Genomic DNA, 14,779 nt, shown 5'->3' with positions numbered 1-14,779 from the left:
ACAGAGCTCATCTGTTTTGATTTTGAACAGTTCCAAACAACAACCCCGCCCCCCCCCCCCCAACCCCCCCCCCCCCCCCCCCACCCCCACCCCAACTGACCGCGCCTTATTTCTTATTCCTGCCAATATATTGATCTGCCCTCACTTGGCTTTTCATCATCCCGACGTGCGCGTGCGAGAAATTTTCCATAGTTATCTCCCCATATCTTTATCCACAACAGCAGAGATCTTTATACTGTCGAAAAAAAAAGTTATACAGACTAAGTATTATTCTACATGTGAGCGTTGCTGTTAGCATGCGAGTTCTTGTACAAAGTATTCTCCTGGTTGCCGCGAATAAGAATAGTAATAATAATAACATTAACAATAATAATAATAATAATAATAATAATAATAATAATAATAATAATAATAATAATAATAATAATAATAATAATAATAATAATAATAATAATAATAATAATAATAATAATAATAATAATAATAATAATAATAATAATAATAATAATAATAATAATAATAATAATAATAATGATGATGATGAGATGATATATAATAATAATAATAATAATAATAATAATAATAATAATAATAATAATAATAATAATAATAAGAAGAAGAAGAAGAAGAAGAAGAAGAAGAAGAAGAAGAATAACAATAACAATAACAATAACAATAATAGTAATAATAATAATAAGAAGAAGAAGAAGAATGATGATAATAGTAATGATAATAATAATGATAATAATAATAATAATAGTAGTAGTAGTAGTAGTAGTAGTAGTAGTAGTAGTAGTAGTAGTAGTAGTAGTAGTAGTAGTAGTAGTAGTAGTAGTAGTAATAATAATAATAATAATAATACTAGTAATAATGACGACTAAAACTTGGCCAAACTTAGTCCGAAAGTGCCGTGATTTTAATCTTTGACTTGCTTAATCAGTTCACATGAAATCCGATTTTTCAAGTCCCAGACTAAGGTCAGAGAAAGTCAGAGACTAAGTGTTTTCTGATTAATCACATTATTTCAGTCTCTTACCACAATACCAACAGAATAACTTTTGTCTCCACAATACTTTCTAATAATTTTTTGGGTTGTTCTTTGACGTAAACTCTTCGATTTCGTAGTCTCGTTCACTCGCAACTTGCGAGCCGATAGATTCAGTTTTTTTTTTAATTTTTACTCACAAAATTGTGTACTTTTGACGATCTGCACTGATCTTATAGTTTTTTTAAAATCCAGTGTCAATGGCAACAGGACACTTTTTGCCTCTGTCATTCGTAACTGACGTATTTTCTTTCTGAATCGAAGCGCACTCAATCTAAAAATAGTTGCCATCTTTTTGACGCTATGACATTTCCTGGTAACTAGTCTCAGACTAAAGCATGAAGTCTTGCTTCAGTAAATGACTAAAACTTGGCCAAACTTAGTTCGAATGTGTTGTGACTTTAGTCTCGGACTTGCTTAATCAGCGCACAAGAAATTCGATTTTTTAAAAGACCTTGACTAAAGTCAGAGATATTCAAAGACTAAGCGTTCATGAAAACGGCCCCAGAATTGGTGACAAAGAAAGCACGCGGGAGACAGGAGGCTCGCTTTAAGCCTAGTTTAATACTTGTTAGAAAGTAACATGGAATGTGAATAGCAATTCCAGCGCAGATAGCTTTAGCTCATCCCTGCACAAAGAAAGCGTAGTGACAGTTCCAGAGATACGTGCAGAAACTGCCAAAGAAACTCGGAGTCCACTCAAGACAAGACCCAGTGCAAATTAACAAATCGAGTAGCTAAGCTTTAATTTCCAAATGATGTAATAAAATTATATAAGTGGGAGTGGAGCTAGTTATTTCTTATTTCTTTTAAAATATATTGTGAATGTTATCCCCTTAGACAGCTATACAAGCCATAAATCACTCTGTTTTAGTGTTATCATTTTTTATGTAACGAGGACACGAGACGCATGCGCACAACCAACATGACGTTCTCTCTCTAATAACTTTTTCGCCGGTGACGTCACAGACTATGGGTGACGTCCGATCAAGGGACGCTACTCTTCCGCTAATCTCATTCCTATAGAACACTGCTCTTATCCTTCCATATCTAGAAGTATTAAAGTTTTAGTTTTCTGAGCAAAATGAATGAAAGGTGTTTCTGTCGGTGAACTTCTGTGTCGTAAAATTTAAGTTCGTAACAAGAGATGAAGTAAGTAGTACCAGTAAGGTCGCGGGTTGAAACCTCCATCACCGACGCGAAATTTTTTTATTCTCTATTGTCTTCTGGCACTTTCCTACTCACTTCATCTCTTGTTGTTACCAACATAAGTGCCTGCTCCACCCACTTTTCTGAATTAAAAATTTAAGTTTATAGCCCGATGACAAAGAGTACAAAAAAAAAATAAAATAATAAACACTCAATCATAAAAAAAATATGATTAAACTCCTTCATAAGATAATGATAATAGTGAAACAATTTAACCTTTATCAATTGATGATATAATGATTTTTACTAAAACCCATTTACTTCTCGTAATTAAACACTAATATTTACCTAAACGACGAGATCAAATATCAGTGGATATATCTCTCTCTCACTATCTCTCTCTCTCTCTATCTCTCTCTCTCTCTCTTTCTTTCTCTCTCTCTCTCTTTCTTTCTCTCTCTGTATGTGTGATTGTGAGTGTGTGTGTAAAGAGGGGTGAGGGGGGGGGGTGTCACGATCAATATATTATCGATCTGTCAATTTCACAATTCAACATTTAAAAATAATATCACTTGTTTATTAGCTTCAGGTGTGTTGACAATAAAAACATTTCTTTATTTACATGGTACGATTTGTTCTGATGACAGCATGTTTTCAATTTGCTGGATATATAGTATTAAAGATTCGTTTTTCAGTGCTTATATTTTAAATCCGTTATGTTCCTAACGACATTGCGAAACTAATTTATTTGATCTCATCACATCGATCTTGGAACGCCCATTTGTGATTTTATGGATCTAGTTCAGTAGAGCACTCGCTTCACAATCAAAGGAACCGAGATCTATCCCGGCTGCAGACGAGATTTTTTTCTGACCCCCTGTCCACCCAACAGTCATGGGGTAGCTGAGTCTGTTAGATCTGGCGGAAAGTACTCTACGATAGACTAGCGTCCTATCCAAAGGGTAGCAAGCAAAATAGCTATTATCAGATTAACTCTTTCCTTCCCAATCATTTTCAGTATTTTCCCAAAAATGGCAGATTAACCCAGCAGAATAATTGATTTTTAAAACTCAAACAAGCTCTCTACAAAACAACTTTATGTTCTTAGTAATTAAACAAAGATCATTCTTCAAAGTTTGTGATGTACAAAATTAATATGAATAAGAAAAACGTATATTCTGTCGTAACAAATGTGACGATTTTGCTGCAGGTGGTAAGGAGAGGGTTAAACATCCCAACACACAACTCGGAAAAGTGAGTGATGCAGGCACTTTCATCGCAGATCGTCCCTCTCGTGGCAGACCCAGTTGCCTAACAGTCGATTCGTGACTTCAACAGAGCACCAACGAGATGCCACCAGAGAGTGGTAGGAAAATAAAACATTCAAACAACTAAAACCCGGTAAAGTGTGGCGAGGGATGATATCTCTGTACCGCTAAAAACGTGTGCTTCACAACTATTCTCCATTTTCTGTGTCTTCTTCTTCTAATAATAATAATAATAATAATAATAATAATAATAATAATAATAATAATAATAATAATAATAATAATAATAATAAATGGCATTTATATAGCGCTTTACCCCGTTGTCACAGGCTCTAGGCGCTTTACAGTGATATAAAACAAAACATATTACAGTGAGACAAGTTTGAAGGAAACGTGATACGAATTCAATTTAACAACAACAAAATATGAAACAACAAATCTTTGAGATCAGGAGAAATACCAACACAATGGAAGACGTCAAAAAATGTCCCCCTGTCAAAGACACCATCAGCAAAGGAAATGAATGACTTCACACCTGTTGCCTTGACTTATCTTTCTCCTGTGAAGTCTCAGGTTCGAGACTTTTTGACAGCTTGGGTTTCATCGTAACTAATCGATATATGAAGAAACATTTTTGGGTGAAATTGGCAAACATGTTTTTGTCAGCGTACGAATGTAACGACTTGCTCTTGACTCCGATCAACGTGCACCTATTTGAAGGTCTGATAACCCATTTCCTTATGGGCTCAATGTTGTAATGAAAATCTCAAAACAAATGACGCAAATTTTTGTCCATTACAATAATGATAAACCAGGCCCATAAGTGGTTCGGATGTCAGACCTGTAGATATGTACACGTCGACTCCCATGTATAGCATACGTGTAAATATTTTGCTAGGGTCCTTGAGGTGTTTATTCGTTACAGTATGATTTAGGTTCCTGTAGAAACAGAATTTTCTGTTATAACATACACTTCGCCTTTTAGACACCCTCTTTACCCAAAGTAGTCAGTCCCTCAGAGATATAAGGTCCATTTTGCCGGAGTTCACTCGGTTCTAAACCATCAAAAGATAATACTGAAGCCTTCTACCCTCTGGATGGGACGCTAGTCAATCGCAAAGTACTCTCCGTGAAATAAGATACACCACGTGACTCGATCACTGTAGGGTGTGAACAGGGGTGGGGGGGGGGGGGGGGGGGGGGGGGGGGGGTCTTTTACAAATTCCGGATTTACCCGGTATCGGTCCCGGTCCCTTTGCATGTGACAGGAGAGCTCTATTAATTGAGTAATCGGGACTCCCGCGATCCCGGTTCCCTTTGCATGTGACAGGAGAGCTCTATTAATGGGGTAATCGGGACTCCCGCGATCCCGGTTCCCTTTGCATGTGACAGGAGAGCTCTATTAATGGGGTAATCGGGACTCCCGCGATCCCGGTTCCCTTTGCATGTGACAGGAGAGCTCTATTAATTGAGTAATCGGGACTCCCGCGATCCCGGTTCCCTTTGCATGTGACAGGAGAGCTCTATTAATGGGGTAATCGGGACTCCCGCGATCCCGGTTCCCTTTGCATGTGACAGGAGAGCTCTATTAATGGAGTAATCGGGACTCACGCCCTCTGGTTTATTCTATCACTGTAATTTGTTGTAAATTTCATAGATAAAACTCTAAACACACTGCATACGTATGTTTGTTTGTTTTTTCACTTTCATATAATATCCATTGAAAAAGGAAGATGTTTATAACGAGCCGACGAATGACGACTTTGATGATGATGGTGATGATGATGATGATGATGATGATGATGATGATGATGAGGATGATGATGATGATGATGATGATGATGATGATGATGATGATGATGATGATGATGATGAAGATGGTGATGATGATGACGATGATGATAATGATGTTTGTGATGATGAAGACTATGGTGGTGACAAAGACTTTATCTGTTTGTTTGTTAAACACGGTTACGGTCACACACTGGCAAATCTGTCAGCAAAATCTTTGTTAACATTTCTAATTTGTTTGTTTTAGCCAGTTCATATCAACAAACTCGTATTGCCATCACAAGAACAACACGCATTTAAAACATTATGAAATGTTTGGATATAAAATAAATATTTAGATTTGTTTTGACTGCAATAACATCGTTCTTGTTTACTTGTTTTTGTTTGTTGTTTGTTTGTTTTTTAATTATCGTCAGAATTGTATTTTATAAATAATCACGTCATTGGCGAATTTTACAGATTAAATAGACTTACCAGAAATTCAATTCTGGAGCATAAAACTGACACAATCATCAAATGAGTAAGAGTATTACGAAGATTTCTGATTAAAATAAAATAAAAAGAAGAGTACGGTAATATAACCACGAATTTCAATTTAGGTTTTATCTCATGGTGAAACAGTCATTATTCTACCCCTCTCCATAAATAGAAACGCGTAATAATATCATGTTTACAATAATAAATTGTGAGGTCAAATTATCAAACTTTAACTTTAATTGAAATTAGGTTTTGAAAAAAAGAAGTATCATTTAAGTATTTTATTTAAATATCGTTTACTCAGATGTGACGAAATAGGAATCAATTGAGGGGTAGAATAAAAGATTTCTTACACTCTTGCGTTTTGGAATTCGAACTGTATTCCCAACGCGTACTCGCAAGCTCGTGCAGCGGTTGGGAACACGTCCGGAATTCCAAAAAGCAAGAGTGATAGTATCATTCAACTCCTCTCCCTAAATAGTACCGTGTAATGACACCATTTTACAATAATAGTTTGTGACGTCAGATTATAAATCGTTAAATTTCACTAAAAATGTGATTCTTTCAAAAGAAATATTTTAAAAGTGTCTTTGAACATGTCTTATTCAAAGATGACGAAATCGGATTGATTGAGGGGTAGAATGAATGGTTTCTTACACTCTTGCGTTTTGGAATTCAAACTTTGTTCCCAACGCGTACTCGCAAGCTCGTGCAGGACTTGGGAACAAGTCCGGAATTCCAAAAGGCAAGAGTGTAAGAATGGTATATTATTCTAGCTACCCCTCTCATTGGAAAACCCTGTCATTTCTTAGTAAATACGAAACCGTTGAATAATGCTTTGAATGCGTTGAATGAAAATTTTATTCAGCGATTGCAGAATATTTGCGCACATTTTATTGGTGTAAATTAGGTGTAAAAGACAAGTGATTGGCGATTAAAAAATCTTTTAGTTTTGGTGCGCATGAATACAAATCCAACGTTTTTGTTTTTGGGTCAAATTATCATTCAAGCATATGGAGAAAGATACAAATTTAAATTTAAATGAGCTTTTATATAGTGTAATATCCACTAAACGTGCTCAAAGTGCTTTACAAGGGATCTCTGGTCAACAGCAACATTTAACATGTAGGACCGGACATGACACCTGTTAGGCGACATTACAATTTTTTCGGACAGAGACAACGCTGTTAACGACCAGGTACTCATTTTACACCTGAGTAGGATGAGAGAATGTGAGTAAAGAGCCTTCTCCAAGACTCAACCACAGACTAGGAGGTCCTGTATTCTCTATGGACTCAACTATGCGCCGAGGCTCGAACCCAGGACCTTCAGATCCAAAAGCTAGTGTCATACCATTGGACCACATAGCCGCGTTAACATTATGATGACTAGAATTACTAATGCCATACCATTTGGTCACAGAATATCTAATAATCTTACTTGGAGGGGTGGAATAAACGTATTTTAAGCGTTAAAAAGAACAGAAAATGATTAAATGATTAAGTAAAATACGATTTCTATGAGAATCTATGACGTAAATACAAAAATTTTTGTGTGTGTAAAAGTGTACGCTGTGGGGAGCTGTACGGTGAGAGGAGACTTCACTCTACTCTAGATATCTAATGATGATTTCATGGTCCGACTAAATTGCTTTTAAATCAAAAGTTATCATGTAGCAATATTATTTAAATGAGTGGCGTATCGTTTAAACACAATGTTATGATGGGTAAGATAAAAAACTGAACAAGTGTGTATGAACGTTGCCAGAAAAAGCAAGAAAGAAAAATACAAGAAAAAAACTGTCCCAAAATATCAGTCGACCTCGACTGGGGATCGAACCTCAGACCTTCTGATTACCTGTATTTTTCTTTCTTGCTTTGTCTGGCATCTTTCATATACACGTGTTCAGTTCTTTATCTTACACCGGTGACTGCTCCTTAATTTCTGAATTATGTCGGGTAAACACGGTGCATTAGATTGACTTTAACATTTTTACTATTGAAATTAAAGTCACAAAATGTCTTCATTGAGAAGGTGAATTATATGTCTTAAATTTAAAAGCAAACGAACAAATAAAAAAACAAACAACCCCCCCCCCCCCTCCAAAAAAAAAGAAACACTTTTTTTTTAATGACAAGTTTATTATGTTCTTCTTTTAAAAAATAAATTCATTTAAACTTCAATTCAATGTTCTTCATAGATTCATATCGAATTTCAAAACTGACGCCGTATAATATTTGTACTAATTGCCTCTCCATTTTGTTAAATTTATTTTATAAAAATAAAGCTGTAATTTTATTAACTTAATATATGATAAATGTCAATGTCCATATAGAAACGAAAGATGTTTGAGTAAAGTTTATTTTTATTGAAAGGCAGTTTTGTAGTTATAAAACAATCAACTGATGAACTGAAAATATTAGTGACAACTATAATGATGGTTCTAACAGGATAGAAAAATGAGGAGGAGGAGGAGGAAGAGGAGGAGGAGGGGGGGGGGGGAGAAAAAAAAGAAGAAGTAGGACAAAAAGGGGGAGAAGAAAATCGTAGTATTAGGTAGTAGTAGTATTAGTAGTAGTTGTAGTAGTAGTAGTAGTAGTAGTAGTAGTAGTAGTAGTAGTAGTAGTAGTAGTAGTAAAGAGAAGAAGAAGAAGAAGAAGAAGAAGAAGAAGAAGAAGAAGAAGAAGAAGAAGAAGAAGAAGAAGAAGAAGAAGAAGACCACCACAACAAATACAAAGTAAAACAGAGAGAAAACCGTGAGCCAGCTATTATTTCCTTTCGTTTGATTGGTTTCTTTGATTTCAGAACTTGTTCAAAAGTTCAAAAAGTCCTTCGTCCTTCCTTATCTGATTTCCTCTATTAAAATGTATCTCTTACACAATTTTTGTAACCAAAATTAATTTATGGCCTTGGATACGCTGTGGAAAGTGTTGATATGGCATCCCATCGATATCTTTCGAAATGAACGGTGGAGGAATCCCAGTTTATATTACCTTGCTTCTTAAGTATCGCTTGCATTGTTCTTTTCACCCAAGGATAAAATTTCTTAAAACTCACATACAAGGCTGCACCTTTGCTATTATCACAATAATTGCCATCAGTAAATATCCCATAAACTTTGGTAACACCTTTGTCCATACACATGAGTGGAGATCCTTCATCGTCGTAACACATTCCAGTTGGTCTATCCAGAGCAGCAGAAGTGGCATAAATTGTTCCTTTTTCTATACCTTTCGCCACGAATCTAATCCAGCGCAGTTTACTTGCATATTTGTGCGTGCTATAACTCAATGCTCCCCATCCTGCTCCGAAGCAAGCCATATTTTTGTCGGGATAATTCTCGGACACACACGCAGGCACTATGAATGGATGAAACGTCAGTCTTATCTCATGGACAGCGTGGCGGAGCTGGATCAATGCAATATCCGCGAAGTAATGAGGCTTATTTATGTCGTAATGCCGCGGGTGGATGTGGATAAATTCACGACTGATGGATATTTCGATTCCTTGTGTCCTGTTATCGATGTCATGTGCGCCTAACGTCACATTTAGATTACCTACGTCTTTGACACAACGTGCTGCAGTAATGACAAATTTGTAAGATACCAATACTCCTGCGCATCCATGGCCTTTGTCCGTGAAGATAAACGCCATCCAAGGTAGGCCAAATTTCGGCGCTTCCATTCCACCCATAACAGCTTCGATACCCCTAATGGCTTCGATACCCAGAATCGGCCAGACTGATTTTGGGTTACGATTTTTACACGGACATTCAAGGTCGTTTCTTTTGCATCCAAGTTTTGAAAAGTTAAAATTGTTGAATTCTGGAATTTGGTAGTGTCTATTTCTTCTTGAAGGTTGGGGTTTCCATCCATTTAAAACAGTTTTAGTTTTCATCACGCAATGTTTGGTATCCCGTTTGGAACGTGCTGATGTGTTATGCCATGGATGATTGCTTGCGCCTGAATGACTTTTAATTGTACTCTGGGAAGAGTATATGATAGCAACAAATTAGAAAATAAATCATTAAAATATTGATTGAAGAAATGTTTCAGGCACAGGCTTCAATCGACTCCGATGATAGAAATTGCAAGGGTGCAAATATAAAACGGGGCGCTCTTCATTCATAACGATGAAAAAAAATTGCCTTTAACTCCGCAAATCCTTTATCATTTATAATCTGATATATATATTTTGCTGAGAACTAATCACCCAACCTGTTGGTCTAGCGACAATTACAAAGATTTGAGTAAAGCACGAGCTTAAAACGGTATTATGTAGTTCTTAATTTATGACATTTAATTTTAATTAAAATATCTTGGACTTCCTTCTTCTCGTGACTTTGACAATGTACATAACCTTCCACATCTAATTGGATTCAGTAGGCTGATGTCACGCCGCCCGGCAACGGCGGCATCTTGGTTCTAAACAAAGAAAAACATTACTTTTTATTCTTCAAGCTGGCTAGAACTTTTCATAAGTCTTGTGATCAGAATGTGTAAAAGTCAAAACATGATCAAATTTATGTTTTTTCCCCCTCTGGCCCCCTCTGGATACGCTTTTATGCTCGCCGGAGAAATATTTCATACGGGCGTCGGACATTGTTCCGATAGTTTAGAGCCAGTGTTACTAAGTTACCATGCGTCATTAGGAAGGAAGTGACGTTACGACAATTGAATCCTATTCATTTCGATATAATGATTTCGGACACTGACGCGATGGGTGAATCACCACCTCAAAAGGGTTTTATATCGGGATTTATCATAGACGGGAACTTGAGTATATAAGCAAAATGAACAGGCAGAGTTTTGTGTGACATATAGGAGAGTAGGCATTGGTGAAAGAGACTGATCTGGAACGTGTGTATGAATCAGTGCCAGACATAACAAAAAAAAAAAGAAGTAAAAAGTAAAAGACAAGTAAAAAAACAAATTCCAAGAACTCGGCCTTCCTGGACTGGGGATGGAACCTCACACCTCCTGATTACCAGTAATATATTTTCCTTGGATTTCATTCTTTCTTGATTTGTCTGGCACAATTTCATACACATAGATCTCCAATTGTCTTGCAGTCAAGACATTATATTAATTTTCTTCAAAAATAGTTTGACATGGGATGAATGAATGTTTTTTATTAATTAAATGTAAACTTTAAATTCAATCTTTAACGTCAAAATTACTTCAACCTTCCAACGTGATGACGTGGTGGGAGATACATATAATGAATCCATCTACAAAATATTATGTAATCTCCGTTGCCTACTAATGGAAGGAATGAAATTGACGTTACTTAGTTCTTTGTATGTCACCTGGAACAACTACAAAAGACGGCTAACTTCTACGTCATGGCTCAAGACAGAAGGGCTACAGCTCAGGTGGTCGTTGGTTCGGATAACTAAGTGAGTAAGCTCTTTGTATTGCTTTTCGCATGCCATTTTTGAGTAGTTCTCACTTAATTGTATATTCTGCCTTTAAACGTTTAATGTTATACATAGTTTTTTTTGTGTGTTGAATGTTATACATAGTTTTTTTGTGTGTTGAATGTTATACATAGTTTTTTTGTGTGTTGAATGTTATACATAGTTTTGTGTGTTGAATGTTATACATAGTTTTTTTGTGTGTTGAATGTTATACATAGTTTTTTTTGTGTGTTGAATGTTATACATAGTTTTTTTGTGTGTTGAATGTTATACATAGTTTTTTTGTGTGTTGAATGTTATACATAGTTTTTTTGTGTGTTGAATGTTATACATAGTTTTTTTTTGTGTGTTGAATGTTATACATAGTTTTTTTGTGTGTTGAATGTTATACATTGTTTTTTGTGTGTTGAATGTTATACATAGATTTTTTGTGTGTTGAATGTTATACATAGTTTTTTTGTGTGTTGAATGTTATACATAGTTTTTTTGTGTGTTGAATGTTATACATAGTTTTTTTTGTGTTTTGAATGTTATACATAGTTTTTTTGTGTGTTGAATGTTATACATAGTTTTTTTGTGTGTTGAATGTTATACATAGTTTTTTGTGTGTGTGAATGTTTTACATTAGTTTTTTTGTGTGTTGAATGTTATACATAGTTTTTTTGTGTGTTGAATGTTATACATAGTTTTTTTGTGTGTTGAATGTTATACATAGTTTTTTTGTGTGTTGAATGTTATACATAGTTTTTTTGTGTGTTGAATGTTATACATAGTTTTTTTGTGTGTTGAATGTTATTACATAGTTTTTTTGTGTGTTGAATGTTATACATAGTTTTTTTGTGTGTTGAATGTTATACATAGTTTTTTTGTGTTTGAATGTTATACATAGTTTTTTTGTGTGTTGAATGTTATACATAGTTTTTTTGTGTGTTGAATGTTATACATAGTTTTTTTGTGTGTTGAATGTTATACATAGTTTTTTTTGTGTTTTGAATGTTATACATAGTTTTTTTGTGTGTTGAATGTTATACATAGTTTTTTTGTGTGTTGAATGTTATACATAGTTTTTTTGTGTGTTGAATGTTATACATAGTTTTTTTGTGTGTTGAATGTTATACATAGTTTTTTTGTGTGTTGAATGTTATACATAGTTTTTTTGTGTGTTGAATGTTATACATAGTTTTTTTGTGTGTTGAATGTTATACATAGTTTTTTTGTGTGTTGATATGTTACATCCGGATGGCAAATGTTATGTTTTTTTAAAACACTATGCATAATTGGATTCAATAGTCCGAAGTCACGTCGCCCAGCAACGGCGGCCATCTTGGTTCTAAACAAAGAAAATCATTACTTTTTATTCTTCATGCTCGCTAGAACGTTTCATATGTCATGTGATCAGAATGTGTAAAAGTCAAAACATGACCATATTTATAATGTTTTTCTCCTCTGGATACACTTTTATGCTTGTCGGAGAAATATTTCATAAGGGCGTCCGCCATTGTTCCGATAGTTTAGAGCCAGTTGCTAAGTTACTATTCGTCACTACGAGGGAAGTGACGTCATGACTGTTGAAGCGTAATGTTTTCAAAATATGTATTATTTAAGTCGAGGCCAGGTTTGAGTTTACGTCAACCTGATTAATAAAGCTGTAGTCCTATCACATTTCCTAAAATGATCAAACGTGACATTTAATATAGAGCAATATACACCAAATGCTCTTGAAGCACTTCATTGGGGATCACAAGCCAAGTGCAACAAGTAAAACGACATAGCTTGAACTTTTTTATAGCACAATATCCACGAAACGTACTCAAAGCGCTTTACAAGGGGTCCCCGGCCAACAGCAACACTTAAAATGAGGGACGAGACATGACACCTGTGTTAGGCGATAATACAATCTTTATCGACAGAGGTAACGTTGTTGACGACCAGGTACCCATTTTTCACCTGAGTACGGCGAGAGAATGTGAGTAATGAGCCTTTTCCAAGGACTCAACTATGCGCCGCCCGGGACTCGAACCCAGGACCTTCCGATCCGAAGTCAAGTGTCATACCACTAGGTCACATGACAGCTGTAAGGCGCTATTACAATTATTATTTATCGCACTGTAAAAATAAAGAGAAAATATGTAGAAATGTGTGGCTCGATAGCTCACGGTATAGTGTCTCGTCTTGTCACAAAAAGTCAAGCGATATTAAGCGTGGTCAGTGGCCAGGTGGGTGAGAGTGATCACTTGACTCAGGTGTGAAAAAGAGTACCTAACTATAGCAGTGACGGATATCGTAAGAACTATTAGTACAAAGGGGAAGCCTTACAAGGCGAGTGGTTCTGTATGTAATGGAAATATAGCTACATATTATGGCCTGTTGCTGTAATATTGTAAATCACATTGAGTGTGGTAAATCCGTGGAAAATAGGATTTATGACATGTTCATATTACTTTTAAATAGACAATGGAAAACGTTTTAGGCTATGATTTGTCTTATTCTTTATAATTAAAGTAATAGGTTTAAACAGCAATATACACATCTACTTAAATTGAAAAGACAAGTTTAAAAAAAAAAAAAAGGGGGGGGGGGGGGTAAGAGGCTGTATTCGTATTTATCTAAAATATGCTATTTGATTGATCTTTGATCAAAGTCAATGAAAAAAGCTAAAAATGATAATATGTGACAATATGCAGTGTATAATACTTGAAACAATAACAATATTAATAATAATAATAATAATAATAATAATAATAATAATAATAATATAATAATAATAATAATAATAATAATAATAATAATAATAATAATAAATAATAATAATGATGATGAAGAAGACGATGATAATAATGATAATAATAAAATAATAATAATTATTATTATGGTACTACTACAACTACCACTACTACAACAACAACAACTACAACTACTACTACTACACTACTACTACTACTACTACTACTACTACTACTACTACTACTACTAACTACTACTACTACCTACTACTACTCACTACTACTACTACTACTACTACTACTACTACTACTACTACTACTACTACTACTACTACTACTACTACTACTACTACTACTACTACTAAATATACTAATAATAATAATATAATAATAATAATAATAATAATAATAATAATAATAATATATAATAATAATAATAATAATAATAATAATAATAATAATAACACATTCAACATACCACAAAAAGGCACAACGCTATTAAAAGGAATATAGCGGGAATATTGATAGATTTCTCTATATTGTTCCTTCTCGCCATCGTTGAAATCTTGCTGTTACAATACAATTATAACAGTACAATGTATGGAATCATTTCAATTTATCGACTGTATACAGGGTAATCAAAAGATTCTGCGTATATTTATGTAAGCGAATGTTAATGAAGTGAGTACAGTATTCATCGCTTATAACGTCACAAGAAGAAGTAGAAGACGTATATTTATATGTTGGTCTGACACCCAAACGAGGCCTTGCCAATAGATAGAATGATGTTGGCGTCACTCAGGTCTTTGTTATTGTTTTTTTTTTTTTGAGGTTTTTTTTTTGTCATCCATGTTTATGAGTAATTCTCACTAAACTGTATTAACCAGACTCTATAGATAGTATGCAC

At 34.8% G+C, this 14,779-nt stretch overlaps 1 protein-coding gene across 1 annotated transcript; it reads right to left on the bottom strand.

The window, feature by feature from the left end:
* Positions 1-8,496: 8,496 nt before the first annotated feature.
* On the bottom strand, positions 8,497-14,492 carry LOC144968952 (granzyme H-like). Its single transcript, XM_078907845.1, has 2 exons — positions 14,351-14,492; positions 8,497-9,714 (listed from the first exon to the last, which is right to left on the bottom strand). The coding sequence occupies exons 1-2, from the start codon at positions 14,426-14,428 to the stop codon at positions 8,632-8,634; spliced, it is 1,161 nt and encodes a 386-aa protein (XP_078763971.1). The 5' UTR covers positions 14,429-14,492; the 3' UTR covers positions 8,497-8,631.
* Positions 14,493-14,779: the final 287 nt, after the last annotated feature.

This window comes from Berghia stephanieae, chromosome 3, assembly GCF_034508935.2.
Source record: "Berghia stephanieae isolate SIO BIC M18660-M18661 chromosome 3, UCSD_Bste_1.3, whole genome shotgun sequence".
NCBI lineage: Eukaryota > Metazoa > Mollusca > Gastropoda > Nudibranchia > Aeolidiidae > Berghia > Berghia stephanieae.
This window is presented reverse-complemented; position numbering and strand designations above follow the sequence as displayed.